We start from the raw sequence: 25,253 nt of genomic DNA on the forward strand, positions 1-25,253 counted from the left end.
TCTGAATTTAGTAATAGGAAATTACTAGATCATCCAGTTTATGTCATTTAATTTTGTGAATTGGGAAGTTTCGTCAGGGCGTGAAGAAATATAGAGCTGAGTATCATCAGTGTAACAGTGAAAACTAACACCATGCTTCCTAATGATATCTCCCAATGTCATGGATTCTGAAACCAATGTTAAAACTAGAAAAGAACAACCACCCATGGCATTCCTTGCATTATTCACAGTAAAACAAAAGCAGTAAATTACTGTGATATCACATTATTCTGCTGTTGTTTCACAGTGATGACCCATGCGTTGATGTCACAGTGAATTATTGTAAAAATAAATCTCTTTAATAATGTAAATTCTTGACAATTTAAACTTAAAGCTGAAGTTCAGTACCATGAACAGCGACAAGAGGCGTCTGCTCGCATCCTCTCGCAAACAATCAAAGCTAAAGCGAATTATGGCTTTCTTGATTCTTCAGCCTGCAATGATCACACTTGAAATAACCAGTACGCGAGATAAACATCTTCCCACACACAAGGGTATGAGCATGACTGTGAGTGCAGCTGGAGTTCAGGAGATTTTATTGGTCGCCAGACATGACAGATTCAGTTTTGAAACCTCCTTCGCACGATTTGCGCATAACAGGAAGACTGTAGTTTGATCTCTACCACATCTCTACGAATTTACCTGCAACAATTGACGAGGACATGAAAACGGTACGCTATGTTCTTCCTCAGACACGAGTCTGACAGAATACCTGGATTCTCTATTCCTCAATGCCACATAAACCAAGAAACCCCATAGACTGAGCGTTAATACCGATGCACTGAATCACGCAACCTGTTCGAGCTCCTCTGAAGATGAAGATGAAAAAGCAGAACGTGCGCACGCTCTCCCTCATCCTCTGCATGTTCTCTTACCTGCTGGTGGGCGCCGCGGTCTTTGACGCGCTGGAGTCCGAGACTGAGAGCGCGCGGAAACGCTTCCTAGAACAGAAGCGCAGCGACATGAAGAGGAAGTATCGTTTCACTGAGGATGACTATCGGGAGATCGAGCGGGTAGTGCTGCAGGCAGAGCCCCATCGCGCTGGCAGACAGTGGAAATTCGCTGGATCTTTTTACTTTGCCATAACTGTCATCACCACGATAGGTGAGTTTCAGTGTTACTTGCTAACAAGCATTGGGAATAGAGGAATTATTAACTATAGCATGACTAATCACACATTCTTAAAAATAAAGGTTATTTAATGGCATCCATGGTTTCATGAAGAACCTTTAACCTCCATCCTTCCATTGCACAAAATGTTCTAGCGGAAAAATGTTCTTTATAGATTATTAAAATGTTCTTCACACTAAAGAATTTGGTTCTTTTAAGAACGTTCACTGAAAGGTTCTTTGAGGAACTAAAAATGGTTCTTCCAAGGCATCACTGCAAATAATAATAATAATAATAAATATAAAATAAAAATAAATAAATAAATACAATTTTAAATTTTTTTTTTTAAAGAATGTAACCTACAAACTTAAAACTTTTTGTAACACTTTATTACAATGTTTTTGTTACATTTATTACATGTACTTACTATAGTAATAACAGTAAATTATGCATAATTACAAGCAACTAACCCTAAGCCAAACCCCAACCCTAAATTAATTATGTTAATTAATATTACTTAGTACACTCTAAGAAATTTACTGTAAAATTGACACTGCTTTACTGGCAATTTTAGTTGCCAGTAAGACTGTAAATAAACAACAGATGTAAAATTATAAAAACAAATGTCACACTTCAGAGCAGAAATTTTATATGAATATACAAGGTCTAAAGATCACAATCAAATGGAACACTAATCATCATTATTAAACGATTCAATGATTCAAGGATTTTTTATTGTCATTCTATAACATGAGTACATGAGAGGAACGAAACCAAGTACCAAGTACAACAACGATAATACAATCTGAGATTAAACAAGACAATGCAAATAATGAGTATTAATAAATAGAAATAGTCAAGTGTTATTGCACATAAAACATCTGTAATGTGAACATTATTGCACATGTGAAAGTCTATAAAATGTGCTTTTAATACAGCTCATTAAAAACTGTATTACACGTGAAAGTCCCTAGTTTATAGATGTTATTGTGCATAAAAGAGAAGAAGAATTTGTAAGTCGAACAGCTTCTGGAAAGAAGCTGTTTCTGAGCCTGGTTGTCATGGCGTGAATGGAGCCCTGTCCCTGCATCTGCTGGAGTAAATGTCCTCAATTGTTTAAAAACTGCTGCCAGTGTTCCTCTGTGCAGACTTCACCACAGTTTCCACACCACAAAATGATGTGAGGATACTTTCCACCACACACCTATAGGAGGATGTGAGGACTGTGGTACTCAAACCAGCTCCAGATCCTCATTATGGTGACAATTAGCATTAAAACAACAGAATTAAATTGAGCCACACCTCCATTACCATTTATGCATCTGACAGCAACCTACAGAGAATTCAACATATAAAATTTATCATTATCAGTGTTCCTTGGATGTTGAACCCATTGTCTCTGAGGAATCCTATGTTGAGTGTTGGTCATCCAATAAGTCACTGCATGTTTTTCCAAGACCTTGTTGTAAATTCTACAGTAAAAGACCAGACATCAACAGGGCCAGTTGCATAAACTGCTTAGACACAAAAGATACTAACTGGACTGATCATAACTTTTTTTTTTTTTGAAAGTTGGTTGCATAAAAAGGCATATTGGTCTAATTTGAATTCAAAAGTAAGTCTGATTAGCCCTAACTAATTCATAATAATAATAATAAATGTATTTTGTATAGCACCTTTAAAAGTTGCGTTCTCAAAGCGCTGTACAACACATGCTAGCACAACAATATAAAACTCAAAGTACAGAGCAATACAGAAAAAGAAGCATGAAATAACACTGAATAAATAACAAAATAAAGCAAAATTAGTCAATTAAAAGCAATCCTGAAATAAAAAGTTTTAAGACTCGGTTTAAAGATGACTAATGATTTTGCATCCCTGATGTCAGATGGGACGCAAGAATTCCACAATTTGGGGGCATAAGATAAGAAAGCCCTGTCACCCCTAGAGTTCGGCAAGACCATGCGAAGCCTTGTATATTAACATAAGGATTTTAAAATCAACATGGAATCTTACTGGTAGCCAATGCAACGATGACAAAATAGGGGTTATATGGTCAATAGTCCTAGCCCCACACAAAATTTTGGATGCCGAATTTTGCAGATATTGAAGTTTGTTAATACAGGATTTGAAAACTCCAACAAGAAGGGCATTACAATAGTCTATCCGTGAGAAAACAAATTAATTAATCAACCTTTCAGCGATAGAAAAAGACAGCATAGGTCTTAGACATGCAATAGATGAAAGAACAAAGTCTTAACAGCGTTCTGCACAAAAGGCTCAAACAACAGACTGGCATCAAAAATAACTCCAAGATTTTTTTTATTTACTTTGTAAATAAAAAAACAGACAAAGCTAAGGAACCAGCATTACACAGTTGATGGGGAAAGCCAAGAAGCATGACTTCAGTTTTGGAACTATTCAAGCACAGGAAGTTCCTAGACATCCATATCTTAATCTCCAAAATACAGTTTGAAAGATGGGATATGTCCATGTCTTAACATGGTTTTGAGTGGATGTAAATCTGGGTATCGTCCACATAAAAATGATAGTTAAGGTTGAGAGATCTCAATAATTGAGAGTGGGTAAACATAAATAAAAACAAAGGACCTATAACTGAGCCCTGGGGGACACCCATACTAACAGAACCAACTTCTGATCTGTGCCCATCCATAAAAACAAAGTGACTGCGATCAGAAAAATAGGATCTGAACCAACCAGGAGCAGTCTCCGTTACACCAAAGACAGATTCAAGTCGACTAAGTAACAGTGAGTGATCGATGGTGTCAAAAGCTGCACTTTTGAAAAACGCTCAAACCTGAAAAACGACACTTTCGCTCCAGTTTGCGACAAGCTACCTTCTTTGAGAGCAGATTGTAGTTATACCAAGGAGCTGAGTGTACAAAAGAGAGTGCGTGATTTTAAAGGAGCAAATATGTTCAAATTGGCAGAGGACATTATTTAACAGAATAATTTTATCCTCAACTGGATGGATTCAGCAAAAATAGTAATGTCAATTTATTGTCATTTACAAAATGAAACAGTGTGTAATTCCTGCCTACTTGAAGCTATATCTAAGTTAAAAAAAGACAGCGGAATGGTCAGATAGACCGACATCAACAGAGGAAAATCCTGACAGCAAATCATAGTTTGCAATAACTAAATCCAGTGTATGGCCTTTGCAGTAAGTAGGGAAATCAACAAACTTTCTAAAATTATAACAGTCCAGCAGAGATAAAAAGTACTTGGCCAGAACATTGGCTTTCTCATCAACATGAATGTTAAAATCCCCTAGAATCATAACACGCCTAAATTTAAGACACACAATTGTCAGCAGATCAGCAAACTCTGACAAAAATTCTTTGTTAGGTCTTAATTGATTGTTGATCAGACTAGTTCTTAAGACGGTCTTAACTTAGCGGCTTAAGCCGGGTGCACACTGTATGATTTTGGCCATGATTTGGTCGTCTGAGAGAAATTTTGATAATCCTAAAAGATTCCTCTGATCCTAGGCTAAAATCTGTTGTTTTTTTATCTCTAGTTTGACATGTTCACCGACAGCCGATTAATGACCATTGCTATCAAATCTTACCTCAGACGAAATTCTGGCAGTGTCAGAAGATTTGGCGTACAGTCCTGCAGTGTGACTTCTCCTATGACGAACATCAAATTGAAACGTGAATGGGTTGATGATGTAAATCTCTGGACAAGTTTTCTTATGTGCGTCCATTTTTAACACATCTTGACTGTTGTACATTCTGACATAAATAACAACTGAGATCCCACAGTGTGACATGATGATTATGTTCGTTGAGTCTGACAAGCAACAATCGTAAAGAACTATTATAAATCGCACAGTGTGCACCCAGCCTTAGCTGGTCATGAGCTGGTTTAAGCTGGTCAAGTGCTGGTCGTAAGCAACTAGCTCCAGCTAAGGACCAGCATAAACCAGCTCAAACCAGCTTCCATGCTTCAAAACATACCTAACCCAGCATATGCTGTTTTTTTTCAACAGGGCTACTTATAAGTCTTCAGTTCTCCTTCAGTGTTTGTCAGTTCTCGTTTATGTTAGCGTGTGTATTACTCCTGTCTGCAGTTTATTTATTAAAGTTGATGTTCTAGCAGTCTTCTTTTGTCTTTGTGAGCTTATCCTAAACGTAACATTACCCCCAAGAAATTGCTACTTATTTATCTAATTATATGGTAACAAGGACAAGGACTTGTAACAAGTGTAACCAATCTTTCTGACTAACATTGACAAACTTATCTCTGAAGCATGATTTTTGCAATTGATGTCTGTCTCATTCCTCCGATCTGACTGAGATGTTGCATTGGCACTGCTTTTCTGCAGGTTACGGCCATGCAGCCCCCGGCACAGATGCGGGAAAGGTCTTCTGCATGTTCTATGCCGTCCTGGGCATCCCTCTTACACTGGTGATGTTCCAGAGTCTGGGTGAGAGAATGAACACGTTTGTCCGCTACCTCCTTAGCCGCGTCAAGAAATGCCTAGGGCTTCATCGCACAGAGATTTCCATGGAAAACATGGTTTTAGTAGGTTTCTTGTCCTGCCTGGGAACTCTGTGCGTGGGAGCCGCGGCCTTCTCACACTTCGAGGGCTGGACGTTCTTCCACGCATACTACTACTGTTTCATCACTCTCACCACCATTGGCTTTGGGGACTTCGTGGCTCTTCAAAAGAAGGAGGACCTCCAAGAAAAGACACCTTATGTAGTCTTTAGTTTCATGTACATCCTTGTGGGGTTGACAGTGATCGGAGCGTTCCTCAACTTGGTGGTGTTGAGGTTCCTCACTATGAACAGCGAGGATGAGAGGCGGGATGCTCAGGAACGGGCCTCACTGAAGAGGGGTCGTAACTTCACAGCCATGAATTCTGGGCGGGACAATCACTGCCATAGCAACCTCTTCTTGCCCATAGAGGAGGGGACCAGCTGCACCAACCTCATCCCATCCCCGGCAGAGGAGCGCGAGCTGTACTCGCCTCTGCCGTTACACACAAACCCGTGCCAGTCTCGGTCCCATCTGAGCCTGCTGTGCACCTGGATCTGCTATCACTTGGGCCTCTGTAACAGCCCAACCCCGTCCCAAAACCAGTGCCCTGAGTACAATATTAACTCAGTGTACTACAACTCTGTTTCTTACAAGATACAAGGCAGCTCCTCAACCAGGAACAATACCGTTCTTTCCTCTCCAGGCAGCACACTTTCCCCTGGGCTCAGCTTCAGAGAGCTGCCAGGCGTACGGAGGAAGTCACTGTAATAGCTTTGCTGGAAAGAACTAGTGGGCTGTTGTCTGGTTTAGACAGCGAGTAAACTGAGGGAGCATATGTTTTGTAGCGCAAGTCAGCAAAGACAATATACAGAAGTTTGAAGTATTTCTAAACCTCTTAAAGATGAATAAGCATGTCTTTTTAAAGGACAGCAATTGCGTACTTTGAGTTTATGTTAAAGGAGATACATATGATAACTGTAACAGTTTTTTTAAAATATCGAAATATTGGGCATTTAACTGTCATCTGAATACCTGTACAGCACTTACTTTGCTATGATCGGATGCTATATTTTAAGCCCCAAAAGAACATTACAAATACTGATAAATATCCATTTCAACTGGAAGTTATGTGGCTTGTTTTAGGGGCACAATGAAAGTGTAAAGATACTTAGATGATCTCAAACCTTTAGATTTCTGCTGTATAGGAACTGCACTAGTGCACACAATGATAGACCAGCCTCAAGCAAGGAAACTGCCTTTTAGTGTTTTTACATGATATGAGAATGTTGAAAATGAAAGTGACTTAAAAGTACGAGATTTACTGAGAGGCTAATCTTCTCACCATTGTGCCTTTGAGCAAGTGTCACTGTCACGTTTGGTTTATTTAGATTTTCCTTTGTTCTAGTTTCCCGCCACTCGTCAGTTACCATGGACACTAACACTCATCATCAAAGCTATTTGTATTTAAGTTAATCATCACTGTGTATTTAAGTTCCTGCTTGTGTTCTGTTTAGTTGTCCGGTATAGTTTGTGTGTATACACGCTGTTTCGCATGTTGGCTTCTGTTTGGATTACTTTAATAAACCCTGTAAGGTTTACTATCATCATTTTCTCCTTCAATGGGCCTTAGCGTTACAGAATACCGGACCAAAATAGATTATGCAGCTCAATTCGCTGCCGTGGCTCATGAGAGCCCGAACTTTTTCATTTTCACAGAGGGATTTTGTCACCTTGAACTCACTTGCCCCAATGACGACAAGACCCTGAAGTCACTTTTCTGGATCGGGGCTAACTTCTATCATCCCATCGACCACCCAGACCCCAAGGGACTTGACTGGAAGGAGGCCATCATCAGGTGTTCAGAGGTCCAGAGAACAGACAAGACCCAGAGCTAACTTCAACACCACTGACCATGGAGGAATCGCGTGTGCCCCCCGCAGATGTTGAGGGTCAACCAGCCGCGACGTGTGACCCAGAGCCCGAGGAGGAGAGACAGGGCTCACCATCACCCCGGAAGTGGACCTTACCAGGGGAATGAGCCCGCGACACCAACAGCCAAAGGGAATGAAGATGGAGGACTGGCTGATGGACTTCAAACTTGTCAACTCCCACCCTATCCCACCCGGTATCTGAATCGTTATTGCTTATGAAGAACTGTAAGGACTCTAAGACTGATGAATCATCGCTGTGTAAGGACAGCATTGTGAACATTATGGACTGGAATTTATACTTTGCTTCAACATTTCTGGACTGTGTTATGATTACTGTCATCCTGTCAAGTCTCGTTTCATCACCACCACCACCACCACCACAGAGCTCAGCCAGTCCTCCAGCCCTGTCACTGCTGGATGTTTGTAGCCCTGCGCCATCTCCGGGGAGTTCTTGCTATGACGTCGAGCCGCAGGTCGCGCAACCATCAGGAGTGCCTGTGCGTAAGGATCCTACGGCTCTGCCTCCAGCCTCTGATCACTTCGCTCCATCTCGACCTGTCGGCTTCGCCTCGGCTCCTCCCACCTTCAGCTTCACCAGTGCAATACCAGCACACATACATAGATACAAAGGATGCATAGCTTTCCTAAGGTTGAAGTTGGTTGAGCAGGATATTTCCCCAAAACATAGTGGCTCCACTGGGTTCCCTCGTCCCATCGGCTCCCCCTTGGTCAGTCATTACGCCACTTAATAGGGGAATTTACAGTTAAAGACCCAAAGATCAGATGTGATGAATGAAGACTTGGAGTCAGAGTTTAAAAAAATAAATTGTAGAAAATTTTACTGAAGAATATAGTTTGCCGTCTCATCAGCAGAAGATAGCTTCAACAATAACAAGGAGTTTGTTGGCAGCTCTGCGTACACATTCAATGCAGCAGCAGTTATACTCAAACACAGTCCACAGATGACAACAAAACCCGGGTTTAGGCACGGGGTGACCTCCTCCAGGTCATAGAACTGCTCTTTTAGGCGCCAATTTGTTGGGAAAAACAAGTCATTCCATCGTTCAGGGTGCCAGTTGTTCATCTTTCACCAATACTGCTCTGCAACAAGAATACCTGCACACATACATAGATGCAAAGGATGCGTAGCTCCTCCGAGGTTAAAGTACTTTGAGCAGGATATTTCCCCAAAACATATAGATAAGTTGTACTTTTCTCTCAGTGAGAGGTACAGACAATATTCATCATTATTTTCTTGTGTTTGAAGATGAAAAGGTAAATAAATGCTTTAACATACATTAAAGAAGTCATTCAAATCATTTAATATTTAGAAGGATAAATATTGATTAATAACTGGATTATAAATCACTCAAAAGATATATATTGAAGCGGCAGTGGATCAGTTACCATGGACACGAACACTTATCATCACAGCTGTTCGTCTTTTAGTAAATCATCATCACTGTGTATTTAAGTTCCTGCCTGTGTTCTGTTTAGTTGTCTGGTATTGTTTGCGTCTCATTTGCTCGCTGTTTCGCATGTTGTCTATCTGTTTGGATTACTTTAATAAACCTTGTGAGTTTTACTATCATCATCTTCAGGTCTTCATTGGACCTTAGCATTACAGCAAGACACTGAACCCCTGGTAACATCAAGAGGCCTGAAGGAGCAGTTACTACTATATGGTGATTCACAATATGCATTTTACTAGACAAATACATTTAAAACCTTCTTCTGTGGTCAGAAACAGATATCAGTTAAATCAGTATCGATGTACACAATTGGGAAAATCATCTTTGGTTTCAGTATTCAAGCATGTGCATGTTATGGTTGTTTTGCAATGTTTGCACAATATATAATGATGAATGCCTATGCTTATTATGTTACTTTAGTTTTTATTGTTATTAGTTTTTTCAGTTGTTTAGGATGTAGCTAGAACAAGAAAAGTATGACAAAATTAATGCAGAGACAGAAAATGATTCTATCTGATCTGCGGGACATTTTCATTGTGAAAGTCTATATAATTCAATAAGAATAATTCATAAACCCTTTTACAAGTAAGGTAATAACAAGGCCTTTTGTGAGACCTTCACACAGTGATCACAACATGTGCAGTCTATGTGAGCTAAACTGTGGATTATTCATTTTCAAATTCATCAAATTAATTTCTCATTCAGACACAAACACTAGCAAAACTCTACACAGGCCAATTTGCACATGTTTACATACTCTTTTCAAAACCTCTAACATAAAATAAGACAGAAATTTGCTTCATTTCTACAGTAATACCATATTGAAATATATTCCAAATCAAAAAAAAATGAAGAGTAGTCACCGCGCCTTCAAACAAGTCCAAATGAGGTGCGTAGACAAAAATATAATTTCAAAAGAGTCCGCACACTCCACCAAAGATGAAAAAACATCAGATGGGAGACAAACAAAACTTTCCTGAAAAAAAGAGCAAACGTTTCGGTCACATGTGACCTTTGTTAATGCCAAACTTTGGCCCTGTCCCAAATGGCACCCTAAACCCTCACGGTCTTCCTCTGAGTCCGCACTTTCACGACGTAATGCCGCTTTAAATGCCGGGTAAAGTCCTCTGCATAGCTCACAGTCTTGCGGGCTCAGCAGAAGTGCGCATCGAGGGTGCATAGCAGCCGCAAAGGGGGCGCTCACGAGCACCCTTCTTTAAGCTTAAATGATGAATGGGACACCCTACGGTCTTGTGGACTTAACGGACACACGCATGCAGTGACCATTGTAAGTCCACAAGACTGAAAGTGCACATGAAGTGTGCCATTTGGGACAGGGCCTTACAATGCTTAGTTCAGGAGCCATCTTGATTTAAGGAGTCACATGGTTGCATAGATCACATAATCGATTGAACTAAACTATAACAAATAATCCAAACAAATTATTTACCATACTACATGAAAATAATCCAAAAAGAAAAAGAAAGGGGAAAAAAGGAAAAAAAACATTAATAATGATGATAATAATCCAACATCAAAGAAAAAAGAATATGTATAACATACTAAATTACAAAGTATATCAACTGTAAGTTGAAAAATATGTATACAAAATTACCACAACATTTTTGTAATGATCATCATGATATAAATAAATTAGAGAACAATAACTGTATTTTGGAGCAACAAGTTATAATTCATAGAAAACATGACAGTTGAAGTTCTTCATTCAATCCCTTTGGATGTACACAGTCCATATAATAAATTCACTTAGCTTCAAATTGTAATAATCTTTTGTTAGAGTCACCACCTCTTCTTGAGCTCGTCAATCTCTGAATACCACAAAATCTCAAGTCAGTAAGTTTGTGACCAGCATCTACAAAATGTCTGGCCACAGGAGAATGGATGTGTGTCCTTCTAATAAAACTTCTGTGCTCATTGATGCAGGTCTTCAGTTGGCGGTTGGTCTAAAAAAATCTAAAAACAAAAAATGAAATGTCAAAACTATTAGATGTAGCTGAACACCTACACAAGTGTTTTTCAGTCTCATCACTATCTATATAAAAGGTGAAACTTGGGAATAATTTTGTACAGTAATGTAAACATGGATCATGTAACATAAACTGAATTCAAAACAGTTGAGAGTGTCATTCTTGTTTTGTAAATAAACTTTACAAAAGAAAACATGGTATAATGCAACCTGTTGGTTCTTCGGGTTGTTTTTGGGATACAGAAACCATACAGTATATTAGATCTTGCTGTTTTTGTTGAGCCGTATAAGGATCTTTTCCAGGATTTCTTTATGCTGTGTAAAATAACACTTCCAGTCAGTACTGCTGCATGTAAGCGCAGCTTCTGCCTGAAGCTGATCAAAACTCATCTCAGAAGTAGCATGGCAGACAACAGGTTGAGCAAAATCACTAAATCTTGATTAGTTTGTGGATATCTTTGCCAGAAATCACAAGAACCTTAGGATTCAGCTACTGCAATCTGGACACAAGTAAAATGTTTAGTCCCTTGAGTAAACTGATTAAAAATGCAATGATTTGTCACTTGCAGAATCCACTTTGTCTCCGCAGACTTTCTTTTCCTTTGTAAATAAAGTGTCCAGAGATTTAGTAATAACATATAGACTTTCTTTACAATGAGACATTGTATAATAGCTTAACTAATAGGTTGTTTGCACATGAGTGGGTTCAATCAGTGACATTATTAGATTTGATATACGGCATCTCCCCGTCACCACCTGCTTCCCTTAGTGTTTTTACACATAGAAAAGGCAAAAATTACACCGTCCAGTTTTTTCCCTGAAAGATGATGTGAGCTTCTGTTGCAATTGTCGATTCGGCATAAATGACTTACAATGGCGACATTTTTCACAATCACAACAGAAAAACAAAAATACTGCCCTTAACGTCACTAGCAGAAAGGCAGCGCGATATAAGCAAACCCAGACCAGAACGCGGCGTGACGGCAGCTTCACATTCTCTATATCTATGTCTCGATGGCAGTCAAGTCTTTCAATTCAGTAGAAAAATCGCTCCTCTTCAAAACATAAGGTTCACGTCCAAAATATGTTGTAATTTTCTGTTTATACCTTTCTAAACCAGCACAGTACAGACTTTTCCCCATCTCTTCCATTCTAATTTTCACTGCTTGCCCTCCACATTAATTTCTCGCGTCACCAGAACCACGTGATTGCAAACAACCTATTAATTAACTTAGTTTATTTAATAATTAATTTAGCATTTGGACACAGAAAATGGCTATAGTTTCTTTTTTACACTCTTCTCTCTATGTTGTTTCAATTTGTAACTTTTCTCTTTTTGTAATGTTGCTTGACAGCTGTTTTCTTAGGGCAAAAGTCTGATCAGCCAAACAAAGGAATAAGCATTTAAGCAGTTTGAGAATAATATCTAGACAAAGCGGAAGACTGTCTATACTTTGTTCATGTGTGAAAGAGTCCCATGAGATTTTTTGTTTCCTGACTTTTTTCCTGAGATTATCAGCATATGTTTTTTCTTCTTTTGTATGGCATTGGAAATAAATCGATAAATTTAAATTATTTGTGTTCGTTTGTGATCTATAAATTAAAGTCGTGCATAAGATTACATTTATTTGAATTAATTACCAAGAGAGATTAATATCTGTGTCTGTTCAGTTTCTCTCTCTGTTAACAATGAAGCTGTGAGTTTAATTACTTCAAAATAGCGATGTAACCCACTGTTTATTCAGGTAAATAACTGATTTGTTATTTCTCCTTTCTGTCATACTTACGGTGTCTCGACAAAGTCAATAAATAATCAGCGATCAGTGGAGAATGAGGAGAAACACTTTCAAGAAGGATTTTTGAGATGTTTGTTTCTGAACAGACAGCGGATTTTTGTGATTCTCATGGTGATTCATTTTTGAAACCGTCGTTCAGAAAGTGAAAGTAAAGCTTATATTGCTGGAGCTTAAAAAGTGAAAATGGCTTCAGTAGCTGAAGATGATTATATTTGTCCCGTCTGCTATGAAATCTTCAAGGCTCCTGTTATTTTATCATGTAGTCACAGTGTCTGTAAAGAGTGTCTTCAACAGTTCTGGAGAATCAAGAATCCTGTCTGCAGGAGAAGATCCTCAAAAGACAATCCTCCATATAATCTAGCATTAAAGAACTTGTGTGAGTCGTTCCTGAAGGAGAGAAATGAGAGGCGTTCATCAGGATCTGAGGAGATCTGCAGTTTACACAGTGAGGAACTCAAACTCTTCTGTCTGGAGGACAAACAGCCTGTGTGTTTAGTGTGCAGAGATTCAAAACAACATGACAATCATAAATTCAGACCCATCAGTGAAGTAGTTTCATCATATAAGGTAAGACAGGTTTATATCTAAAGATTAAAGCAGGTCATATATTTATCAGTACCATTTTGCTCATATTACATACATGAATATATTAGAGAAATATTGTGTCTGATAGATTTTCTCTTTAAATTCTAGGAAGAGCTCAATACAGCACTGAAGTCCTTACAGAAGAAACATAAACGCAATGAAAAAATGAAAAGAGAGTTTGAGAAAACAGTTCAACACATCAAGGTGAGGAAACAGAATCCAGACTCATAAGATCACTATATGATTTGATATACTTTATAAAATGGGCTCCACCTTTATTTTATTTATATAGAACTTATTATAGTACAGATTGTTTCAAAGCAGCATTCCAGTTCATTATTTCTGTAAATGACGAGCATCAATCTGCTTCTGGATCCATTATATGTCGGGTATCCGAGTTTACCTCTGATATTAATGATGTGAACAGACACATCTCAGCTCTTTCACACACAATCAAAGACATGGAGGAGATGATGAAAGCCACTGACGTCTGCTTTCTGAAGGTCTGATTTCAGAATATTGGTTCATTGATTGAGTTGTTGATGATAAATGGTGTGTTTGTTCTCCAGGAGTTTCCAGTCTCAATGAAAAGGTGAGTGATCTGCTCCTGTGGTCTCTCTGCTTCTGATCCAAGACCACTGCAGTTCTGATTCCTGAATGTTCTTCCAGAGTCCAGAGCTCGCAGCCGGATCCACAGATGGCTTCTGGAGCTTTGATTCATGTGCCACGTTACTTGGGCAACCTAACGTTCAGAGTCTGGAAGAAGATGCAGGACATCGTCCAAAACAGTGAGTCTCACTGCAGAAGATCTGAGCTCTCACACATACACTGGAAATGATAGATGGGTGGAGAGATAAAGGTGCTACATGACACAAACTGATAGATAGATAGAAAGACGGACGGATCATATCTGTCAACACTCCCGTTTTTCCTGGGAGTCTCCCGTATTTCACACACATCTACCGCCCCCTTACCATTTTGTTATTTCTCCTGGGAAACTCCCGTAATTTGTATGGCCCAAACCTCGTTATATGAATAAAAATATTAATATATTATTCCAAGGTTGTCCAGTTGCCAGATCTTGAATGAAACACATTCTACTCACAATCGACACATCATACAAATTTCAACCCATTTGTGACCTCAACCTGGCAACCTACAACCCAGTTGTGCTGTTGATATCTGCACAGGTAGTAGACACGGGAAGTTGAATCAAGCACCACTGGTAGAAATGGGAGGAGAAGACTTGGTGGTGCTCCGGCGAAAAAACAAAATATACATGTAAATTTAACAATAGCTGGACAGAAGATATATCTCGAAGCCATATTGACAATGCCCACGCCTTTTGCAAAGTGTTGCACTGATGTTAATATTGGACATGGTGGAAAAAAAAATGACATTACTCAGCACATTAAATCACAACAGCACAATCGCGCAGTGGAGGCACAGAAGGGCACCCTGGCCTTCAATGTAATGTTAAATACACGTGTTTTTGTTAAATGTCCACATTACACTACCGGAAAACAACAATAACAGACCAGGGCTTTGTTTCCCAAAACCATCTTAAAGGGATAGTTCACCCAAAAATGAAAATTCGATGTTTATCTGCTTACCCCCAGGGCATCCAAGATGTAGGTGACTTTGTTTCTTCAGTAGAACACAAATGATGATTTTTAACTCCAACCGTTGCAGTCTGTCAATCGTATAATGCATGTCAATGGGAACTCCATCTATAAGAGTCAAAAAAACATGCACAGACAAAAAAACATGCACAGACAAATCCAAATTAAACCCTGCGGCTCATGACGACACATTGATGTCCTAAGACACGAAACGATCGGTTTGTGCGAGAAACCGTACAGTATTTATCAATTTTTTACCTCTAATACACCACTATGTCCAACTGCCCAACTTCGTTGCGTCGCGTCTGGTTAGGACACGATGTAATTGACATTTACCTGATTATTTCAGTCAAGTGTGTCTGTTTGCTAATTTCTAAACTTTTCGCATCTAAAATGTATTTTCTTGGGATATTTTCTTGTCATTTTACTTGTTTATTGTTCAATAAAAAAAAAAAAAAAAAAAAAAAAAAAAAATATATATATATATATATATATATATAAAACTTTTCGCATCAAAAATCGGGTACAGTGGGGCTAAAGGTGCACGGGGTAAAAGGTGCATTTGACTTTATTCTCTTATAAACCACTAGATGGCACAAAAATTCAGCTCAGCACTTTTCTTAACAACCGATTTTGACAATGAATGTTGAAATTTGTCTGATTCTTGAAGCAATTGCCGACAGCAACACAAAGTTGATTCTGTGGTAATTTGATCTAGTATTTGATGTTTATTTAAAATGTTGTAGATTTAAGTAGCAAATGAGAATCTATAAAATTACTGTATATATTTTGAGACAAAGGTCTTGTCAATGATTTTCAGTTTTGTTCAAGGTAATTAAAGCAGCAGTTTTTCAGTAACAGAAGAATATGTAAAAGTACGGTATTTGGGGTAAAAGTACTCCTGCTGTTGGAGTGAAAGACATAATAATTAACATGATAATAAACAGCTGCTGACTTTCCATTTGATGACATGACATGGTTAGATTCAGATGGTAAATATCATAAATTAAGTTCAGCGTCCACCTTAGAGATAATCACCATATTTATAATGTAACCATCATATTTTAAAATATGATATTAATCATATAATATAATAAAACATCATTTATTGTTACAACTATAAATCTATATTAAATTATTATGGGATCTCCTTCAATGCTTTCAGAATCTTTAATTTTTTAAATAATTTTGTTTCTGTATTTTTTAAAGTTTACATTTTTTACATTTTTAAGTTTTAACTTAGACATTATAAAATCATATTATTTTAGCTAAAGTATTTGTGTGTCTTTTGCCCCATGCTGGTTTTGCACCGTGTGTTTGTGGGGTAAAAGATCCCCCTCGCCACCTCATTTATATGATTTGTAAACAAAACAAACCAGTTTTATGATTTATTTTCACACAAAATCTGTTGCTCCATCAATATTCAATTAAAAATGTATATTTTTACACTATTGGAGTGAAAAGCATATTTTTGTTAAGGTGTGTCTTTAGACCCGTTGTTCTGATAAAATTATGGAGGTTCATTCAAGATTGATCACTGGATTATCCTGTAAAACAGGTGAGAAATCGACTTGAAATTGTGTTTTCTGCAAAGAAGGAAATGAGAGCATTGTCCATTTTTTTTTATGATTGCATTTACATTCTTTTTATCATTGTATTTGTTTCTCCTAGTATTTGCCTTTATATGTTCATTGTTCACAAGATTGCAATCAATAAAAATAAATAAATAAATAAATAAATAAATAAAGAGAGAGCTCATGGTGCATTACCGCCACCAACTGGACAGGAGTGTGGAGCACAGAATGGAAAGGAAAAAATAAAACAAAAAACAAACAAACAAACCTACAATTACTTTACAGTGTGTCTTTATATGATATTTAAATCCTTTTATTTAAACCTGTTGTTTTGAGACGTTGTAATAAAGCAATATATTTATTATAAATGCTTATATTTATTTAACTTATCCTGCCTTTTATTCAGATTTCCTTATATATGCTTAACTGTATAAAGAATATTTGTATGTTGTCTATTGTTTATTTTTATATATTTTATTCACTTATCTTTGTTTTATTTTTATTATGTGTGTCTTCTTGTTATTTTTGTCTGTGCACTGTAGCTTCTGTCACTAAGACAAATTCATTGTGAGTGTAAGCTTGGCAATAATTCTCATTCTGATTCTGTGTACTTCAGTTTGTCCTGCAGGGGCACTAAGGAGATTTTGCATTGTGAGATTGTGCTTGTGGAAGCTCATGTCTTTCTCTTTCATATGCGATACAGAACAGAAGCACAAGTTTGATTGCAACTTATATAGTACTGTTCAGCCTGGTCTCATTGTTAATACATAGGTATTAATAGGTAACTTTCAAAGACACAAAACGTACATTTTTGTACTTTTGGATAGGTGCTGAAACGTACAATATGGACGTATTGGCAGCATTTAAACGTAGCATTATTACATTTTTACAGCTAAAAACCGTAAAATATTTACGACTCTTTCATGTCATAAAGATATATGTATAATTTTATAGATGGTCCTTCCGCCAAGAGGGACCATTTCAGTGGAATGAGGAAGTGGAGAGCTGCTTTTGCACTGTGAAGCAATTGCTGGTTTCAAGCCCAGCATTAGCTTTGTATGACCCTGATGTCGTTGCGACCCTTGATGACATTGCGCAGAACCATAGTCACTTTAGCACATGAGAATCATCAGGGCATAGTAAGGACCAAACAGCGTTTGCGTGAGCTGTATTGGTTTCCAGGAATAGACGCTATGGTTCAAACTCAGATTGCAGCATGTTCGTTGTGCCAAGAGTCAGACAGGACGGCAAAGACTACTGCTTCTTCATTACAGCTGGTGCCTCTTCCTGACGGCCCATGGTTGAAGTTTGGCTTAGATATAGTAGGACCCTTTGAGACAGCTGCTTATGACTGTAGATACGCCATTACGTTGACAGACTATTACTCAAAATGGCCTGAAGTGGCATTTACACCCTCCATTACGAGATTTGTAATAATTGGATTCTCGAATTCTGTTTTCAGCAGACATGGAAACCCTGAATGTCTGGTAACAGATAATGGACCGCAACTTACCTCTTCAATCTTTACCGCTTTCCTGGACAAACGGAATATTGTGCACACCAAAACGTCCGTATACCATCCTGCGGCCAATGGGGCTGTGGAAAGGATCAATAAGGTTCTTAAAGACTGTGTGCAAATGGCCATTCTACAGAAGCGGCCATGGAAACAAGCAGTCTTGGACTTTTTGCAAACCTACCGTTCTACTCCACATGCAGCATTTAAACTGTTGTACGGAAGGAAAATGAGAACCAGACTTACTGTGTTACTACTCCTGTAACACACAGGACCAGGAAGTCAGACAACGAGTGTCAATTCATCAAAACAAAATGAAGTATACTCATTAGAATACTCTAATGCGAAACAAGGGGCTCGAGTGCCTACATTTCAGGTGGGGAATAGAGTGCGTGTACGCAAACCAACGCATGTTCCCAAAGGACATTCAAAGTTCACACAGCCTGTGGAACTTGTCCTTGTTCTTCTCACTTGTCCTTGGTTCCAGAGGTTCTAAAGTCGACCTCAAGATCTGTCTGCTGCTGATGTGTTCCGAACACTGAACAGAGCAAAGAAAGACGTTCTGTTCGACAGCGGTAAATATTGTTTATTTTACAGCAAATAAGGGTATATGGTAGTTTGAATTACTGACTATATGTATGTATAGCACAGATGGAGATTGAAAATAGTCATGTTAAGATGCTGTTATTCTGTTGAATTTATGAAGAAGTGAAATGTTCCTGAGAGTTAGAATTTAATAACTGCAGTTGCTTAACTACTGTAAAGGAACGTAGTCATAATAAGGTGGAAGCTTATTGGTTCATATTGAAATTAATAACTGTTTTGAGTTAATCGGTACTAAGTGAAATAGCTTTACGTAATGGGGGAGATGTGGTGTCCTGTTATTCAGTGCAATACTTACTGAGACCACTAGGGGGAAACAGATGTTATTAGGGGAAATACAAATAGAAAAGAGGTGAGGAAAAGAATAATGATGAGCAAGAGTTGCATGTGTGTTAAGAGATAGTAATAAAGAAAAGATGTAACCCGTTCACCTGCTGTGGCCTGGCTTCATATTGATACCTTGAACACAACAAACAAGTTAGGTCAAAACTAAAGCAATCTAAAAGTAATCAAAAATTAGTCCGATTCTATTACCTAAAATGTGTAATTTAATAGATTACGTTACTGACTTCAATTTCCGTCATGTAATTTGTATACTTACTAGGCTTAACGCTCACTTCCAGGTGTATCCAAAGCCAATTCAAGTTTTGTCTGATATCAGAAACCACTGTATTAACACTGTATTTTAACACTGTCATTAACATTCATTGTCAGTTACAATCAGAAACAGACTACAATTTGTGGGCATCAGACGCTTCAAGCACACACGAGTACTCTGACGGAGAAACTGTTTACTGACAGTGTTGACTCGCCGTCAGATTGAGTTTCAACATGGTTAGAATGCCTTTATATTATGTGTATTTTGGTGTGCATAGTAAATCAGAATACGCAGTCCAGCCAAGAGGGGGCTGGTATAGTGATGTTTTGGTATCTCCATCTGGTCCTGTATCGCAGCTTGACTTTAGCTTATTTGTAAAAAAATAAATAAATAAATAAATCACAACAAAAGGAAACCAGCGCAAACATGAAAGATAGGGATGAAACTTGATTTATTTTTCATATTTATCAATTTAAAAAAATGGTCCATATATTATAAGCAATACAGAACAGTAAAGATGGAGATGTAACATATTTGATGATCACAGATGTCTGTACAATTGTGATAACTTGATGTTTTCATATCAGTGTATATACTACATATATGCATACTTGGTATCAATATTCAAATTACAGATAATCATTTTTACTAAATTAATTGTCACAGATTATTTGTGCAATATGGTATAAAAGCTGTTTGACAGCCAGTGAAAACTATCTTTTAATGTCAGTTTGCCACATTTTTTTGGGTGTGCTTTAACTCCCATCAAAATGTTTTTTAAATTTGAGTCTATAAATAACCCTAACGTTTGATCATATGATATAGTATACAGTGTCAGAGCAACAATAAGGCATGAAAATGTCTATATTCTAAACACTCTATCCCATAAAACATGATGAGAATAACTCCACACCGGCAACTGTTAAAGAACATTGTACAATACTTAGAAATAAATATGTATGAGGATTCCAATAAAGAAATCTATATACAACATATTATGCAAGTAAATTTCAACTTTGGATATTTATCTGCAATTTTCCTATGTTTCCAGTATTTTAAAAAAAAATATAAATAAATAAATAAAAATGGATATCCGTGGTAGATTAATATTTTCATTTGTGCTATCTGAACATTTATCCATTCATCCATCCATTCAGACAATAAAATAAATCCAAGGTTAAAAAACAAAATAAATAATAATAATCAAAGGTATCGGAGACATCGTTGTGCTGGTATACAAAATAACATATCCTGTATGATAAAAGTAGGATTAAAAAATAATTCCAGACTGTCAAAAATTGTATTTACGGTTATGATTTAGTGTTTGGTTTTGATTCTGTAGCAAACCTGTGAGCAAGGGCTGGTGTGGAATCCTCTGACTTCCTGTTGTTCAGCATAACAAAGGATTGTACACAAAGAACTGCCACAAAAAAATATCTATGCTTCCTCAGTCTCCTTATTGCTGATAGTTTCCATACTGACCCTTTACAGAGAGAGAGAAAATTTTTTTTAATGAAATTTAATGAAAGCTATTGGCGATTTTGGTACTACAATGAATAAATCAACAGTTTTTTAATGCTTCGTGACTTAAAGTCACTTAAACGTACTTAAACATACTTAAATATTTGATATGTCCATTTTAAACATTAAATCTTCACCCACAAATGAAATTCTGTCATCATTTACAAACCCTCATGTTGTTTGAAATCAACGCAATGACATAGAGAACATATGTTAAACACGGAAGTTCAATCGTAAACCTCATTGGTTCTTGCGCTTCAACCAAGCATGTATGAGCTTCTGTTTACCATATTTGATGTACTCCATGTATGATCAATGTCATATGCATTGATCAATGTTTATGTGTGAATAAAAGCCCAAGTTAAATCTGTTAATCATATAAATCAGCTGTGTCTCTTCAGAAGACTTGGACGATGTCTTTATGTACTTTGAAGCCTGCAAATTTTGGTTGTGTGGAAAAATGATGAGAATATTAAAAATCTTCATCTATATTTCAAAGATAAACAAAAGTCTTATGGGTTGAGTAAATTATGACAGAATTTTCATTTTTGAGTGATCCAACCCTTTAATTGCTGGATTGGATTTGGGATGTAAATTGCTTTATAGTTTGTACAGGACATTAATAGTGCTAACCTGTTCAAAAGAGTAGGGTCTCTGAGATTGAGCAGCTGGTCCTGGCTGTATAGAGCGGTATGATGGGTACTGCTGACTCTGGCCCTGCTGATACTGAGGATATTGTGATGAGCTGCCCTGCCCTGGACCTTCAGAGCAAAATAGCAGAAGTCAGTTTGCTGTATATCAATTAATACTGAATGAAATCAAACAGAAAACAGTTTAATCCTTGATCATTTGATGTAGTTTGTGTTACCGTATCCCTGAGGCTGAGCGGTGTAGGCTGCTTGTGATGGGTACTGCTGTTGACTTAATGTCTGGTGCTGCCCAGAGCCTTGTTGGTACTGTGTCTGCTGTTGGCTGTACTGAGAGTTTCCTGAAAGATCATTAAGGTAACACTTGAAGGGCGAATTTAAAGGGATAGTTCACCCAAAAATCCTGGCATCAATTAATCACCCTCAATTGTTCCAAACCTGTATAAATTTCTTTGTTCTGCTGAACACAAAAAAAAGATATTTTTGAAGAATGCTTGTAACCAATGCTTGTGGGGCACAATTTACTTTCATAGTATTTTTTTCTGTACTGTGGAAGTCAATGGTGCCCCACGACTGTTTGAATACAAGTTTTCTTCAAAATTTCTTTTGTGTTCAGCAGAAGACAGAAATTCATAAAGATTTGGAACAACTTGAGGGTGAGTAAATGATGACAGAATTTTCATTTTTGGGTGAACTATCTATTACAATACCCATGACAATTGTTAGACCAGTGGTTCTCAACCCTGGTCCTGGAGTACACCCAACACTGCACATTTTGATGTCTCTCTTATGTCAAGTTCACACTACAGGAAATTAAATTAACGATTTGCAAGTTAACGAGCTCGCCGACAGGTCGGGCTGTGATCGGGGGCAAATCAGTGGGTGATCAGTGCTCGCCAATCTTTATGTGTGAACTACTCAATGACGCATCAAAGAGGCTCACTGACGCGTGGCCGACAACTCACCAACACTAGACAAATATCTAGCATGATAAATATCTGGAGCTGTCGGCCGACTCGACATCCTGTGGTGTTACGTGTCGCGACGAGCTACAGCCAATGAAATACACACTCAGGGGCGCAGAAGACATTTACAAAGTGGGGGGGACCAAACTGTAAGCAAAAGCCCAGATAGTAAAATCAGATTTCCAGATATCGGACCATACTGCCAGAAGTGATATATATTATAGTATATGTTGTCTGTACTATAATAAACAAAGAAAAATAGAGGCATTTTGTGATTTTGATCAGTTTTATTTTTTCAGGACAAGACTATTACAATCTAGAACCGGATCTACATCCTCCAGATTTGTATAATTCCTTATATGTGCATCATTTTTTGTCACTTGTGTTGAGCATCACCCCAGCATCACCTGGCTGCCTCCTGGAGATGCCAGCTGCTGCTGCTGCTCACTAATCTTCAACAGCAACTGAAACAAAGAAACTACTGTTTATACACATAGTTTTTGCACTGCAATAATATCCATTTCACATATATCAAAATGTAGATTTATTGAAATGACATTTTTATTCAAGTCTGCATACAGTTTAGACAGGTGTGCAAGCAGTTTAGACTTTTTTTGTCAAATAATAGTTTATCAGTTGCTGTGCTTTCACATTTCAAAATAAAAATTTTATCAAAATTGAGTATAAGCATTGTAAATGCAGTAATACAGTATATATATACACACATACCAAACGCAGAATCCTCTCCTCTCACGTCCTCCCCACTGCGCCGCTGGCCGAGGCAATCATCGCTTTCGTTACGTTTTCAAAGATATCTTTTATCAATGCCATCGATGCTTTTCCCTTTCTAGATGTAATTATCAAAATCAAAACAGTTCATAAACTATAAATCCACACGAAAACTTCAGTCAAAGCAGCTTGTGCACGTCAACCGGAACTAATCTGAGAGATCAGCCTCCTGACAACGTAAAGTAGTGAGTGTACAGCTTGTATAACAGTGTAAATTTGCTGTCCCCTCAAAATAACTCAACACACAGCCATTAATGTCTAAACCGCTGGCCACAAAAGTGAGTACACCCCTAAGTGAAAATGTCCAAATTGGGCCCAATTAGCCATTTTCTCTCCCCGGTGTCATGTGACTCATTAGTGTTCTCAGGTGTGTCTCAGGTGTGAATGGGGAGCAGGTGTGTTAAATTTGGTGTTATCACTCTCACTCTCTCATACTGGTCACTGGAAGTTCAACATGGCACCTCATGGCAAAGAACTCTCTGAGGATCTGAAAAAAAGAATTGTTGCTCTACATAAAGATGGTGTAGGCTATAAGAGGATTGCCAAGACCCTGAAACTGAGCTGTAGCACGGTGGCCAAGACCAAACAGCGGTTTAACAGGAAAGGTTCCACTCAGAACAGGCCTCGCCATGGTCGACCAAAGAAGTTGAGTGTATGTGCTCAGCATCATATCCAGAGGTTGTGTTTGGGAAATAGACGTATGAGTGCTGCTAGCATTGCTGCAGAGGTTGAAGGGGTGGGGGGGTCAGCCTGTCAGTGCTCAGACCATACGCCGCACACTGCATCTAACTGGTCTGCATGGCTGTTCCAGAAGGAAGCCTCTTCTAAAGATGATGCACATGAAAGCCCGCAAACAGTTTGCTGAAGAAAAGCAGACTTAGGAACCATGTCCTGTGGTCTGATGAGACCAAGATAAACATATTTGGTTCAGATGGTGTCAAGCGTGTGTGGCAGCAACCAGGTGAGGAGTACAAAGTCAAGTGTGTCTTGCCTACAGTCAAGCATGGTGGTGGTAGTGTCATGGTCTGGGGCTGCATGACTGCTGCCGGCACTGGGGAGCTACAGTTCATTGAGGGAACCATGAATGCCAACAGAGCATGATCCCCTCCCTTCAGAGACTGGGCCGCAGGGCAGTATTCCAATATGATAACGACCCCAAAGACACCTCCAAGACGACCACTGCCTTGCTAAAGAAGCTGAGGGTAAAGGTGATGGACTAGTCAAGCATGTCTCCAGACCTAAACTCTATTGAGCATCTGTGGGGCATCCTCAAACAGAAGGTGGAGCAGCGCAAGGTCTCTAACATCCACCAGCTCCGTGATGTCGTCATGGAGGAGTGGAAGAGGACTCCAGTGGCAACCTGTGAAGCTCTGGTGAACTCCATGCCCAAGAGGGTTAAGGCAGTGCTGGAAAATAATGGTGGCCACACAAAATATTGACACTTTGGGCCCAATTTGGACATTTTCACTTAGGGGTGTACTCACTTTTGTGGCCAGCGGTTTAGACATTAATGGCTGTGAGTTATTTTAAGGGGACAGCAAATTTACACTGTTATACAAGCTGTACACTCACTACTTTACATTGTAGCAAAGTGTCATTTCTTCAGTGTTGTCACATGAAAAGGTATAATAAAATATTTACAAAAATGTGAGGGGTGTACTCACTTCTGTGAGATACTGTATACAGAATCAACCTGCAACAGTTTTAAAATTGTGATTAATCATGACTAAATATTTTAATATATACACACCGATTAGGCATAACATTATGACCACCTTCCTAATATTGTGTTGGTCCCCCTTTTGCTGCCAAAGTTTGTTGCGTATGGCGCTGCATAGCCGCAGACCAGTCAGGGTGCCCACGCTGACCCCTGTCCACCGCCAAAAGCGCCAACAGTGGGCACGTGAGCATTAGAACTGGACAACGGAGCAATGGAAGAAGGTGGCCTGGTCTGATGAATCACATTTTCTTTTACATCTCATGGATGGCCGG

The 25,253-nt window shown here is 38.4% G+C and overlaps 2 protein-coding genes and 1 long non-coding RNA gene across 10 annotated transcripts in view; 2 read left to right on the forward strand and 1 right to left on the reverse strand.

The window, feature by feature from the left end:
- The first annotated feature begins 519 nt into the window (after positions 1–519).
- Positions 520–11,195, forward strand: kcnk15 (potassium channel, subfamily K, member 15). The gene is made up of 2 exons (XM_051881066.1): positions 520–1,143; positions 5,501–11,195. Exons 1-2 carry the CDS (start codon positions 855–857, stop codon positions 6,424–6,426), a joined length of 1,215 nt encoding a protein of 404 aa, XP_051737026.1. The 5' UTR covers positions 520–854; the 3' UTR covers positions 6,427–11,195.
- Positions 11,196–13,855: 2,660 nt separating this feature from the next.
- On the forward strand, positions 13,856–20,386 carry LOC127505255 (uncharacterized). The gene is made up of 3 exons (XR_007927678.1): positions 13,856–14,021; positions 14,099–17,978; positions 18,088–20,386. It is a non-coding gene; the product is annotated as an uncharacterized LOC127505255 (long non-coding RNA).
- The window catches only part of LOC127505253 (calcium-responsive transactivator-like), a 38,385-nt gene continuing 28,626 nt past the window's right edge, over positions 15,495–25,253 (reverse strand). For 5 of the 8 annotated variants that reach the window (XM_051880691.1, XM_051880689.1, XM_051880690.1 and 2 more), the window contains 3 exons: positions 21,729–21,848; positions 21,494–21,621; positions 15,495–20,822 (listed from right to left, as the gene is read on the reverse strand). In XM_051880691.1, the coding sequence (XP_051736651.1) occupies positions 20,796–20,822; positions 21,494–21,621; positions 21,729–21,848 (275 nt within the window). In that variant the 3' untranslated portion in view covers positions 15,495–20,795. Of the gene's footprint in view, positions 20,823–21,493; positions 21,622–21,728; positions 21,849–22,879; positions 23,320–25,253 lie in introns of those variants that run through there. The other 3 variants (XR_007927674.1, XR_007927675.1, XR_007927676.1) reach the window with 3 other exon arrangements.

This window comes from Ctenopharyngodon idella, chromosome 22, assembly GCF_019924925.1.
Source record: "Ctenopharyngodon idella isolate HZGC_01 chromosome 22, HZGC01, whole genome shotgun sequence".
Lineage (NCBI taxonomy): Eukaryota > Metazoa > Chordata > Actinopteri > Cypriniformes > Xenocyprididae > Ctenopharyngodon > Ctenopharyngodon idella.

Bases quoted from the DNA above. Each gene is read 5' to 3' on its own strand.
- kcnk15 (XM_051881066.1), top strand. From the start codon at position 855: ATGAAGATGAAAAAGCAGAACGTGCGCACGCTCTCCCTCATCCTCTGC. The intron at 1,144-5,500 runs GTGAGTTTCAGT...GCTTTTCTGCAG, and splicing joins AACTGTCATCACCACGATAG to GTTACGGCCATGCAGCCCCC.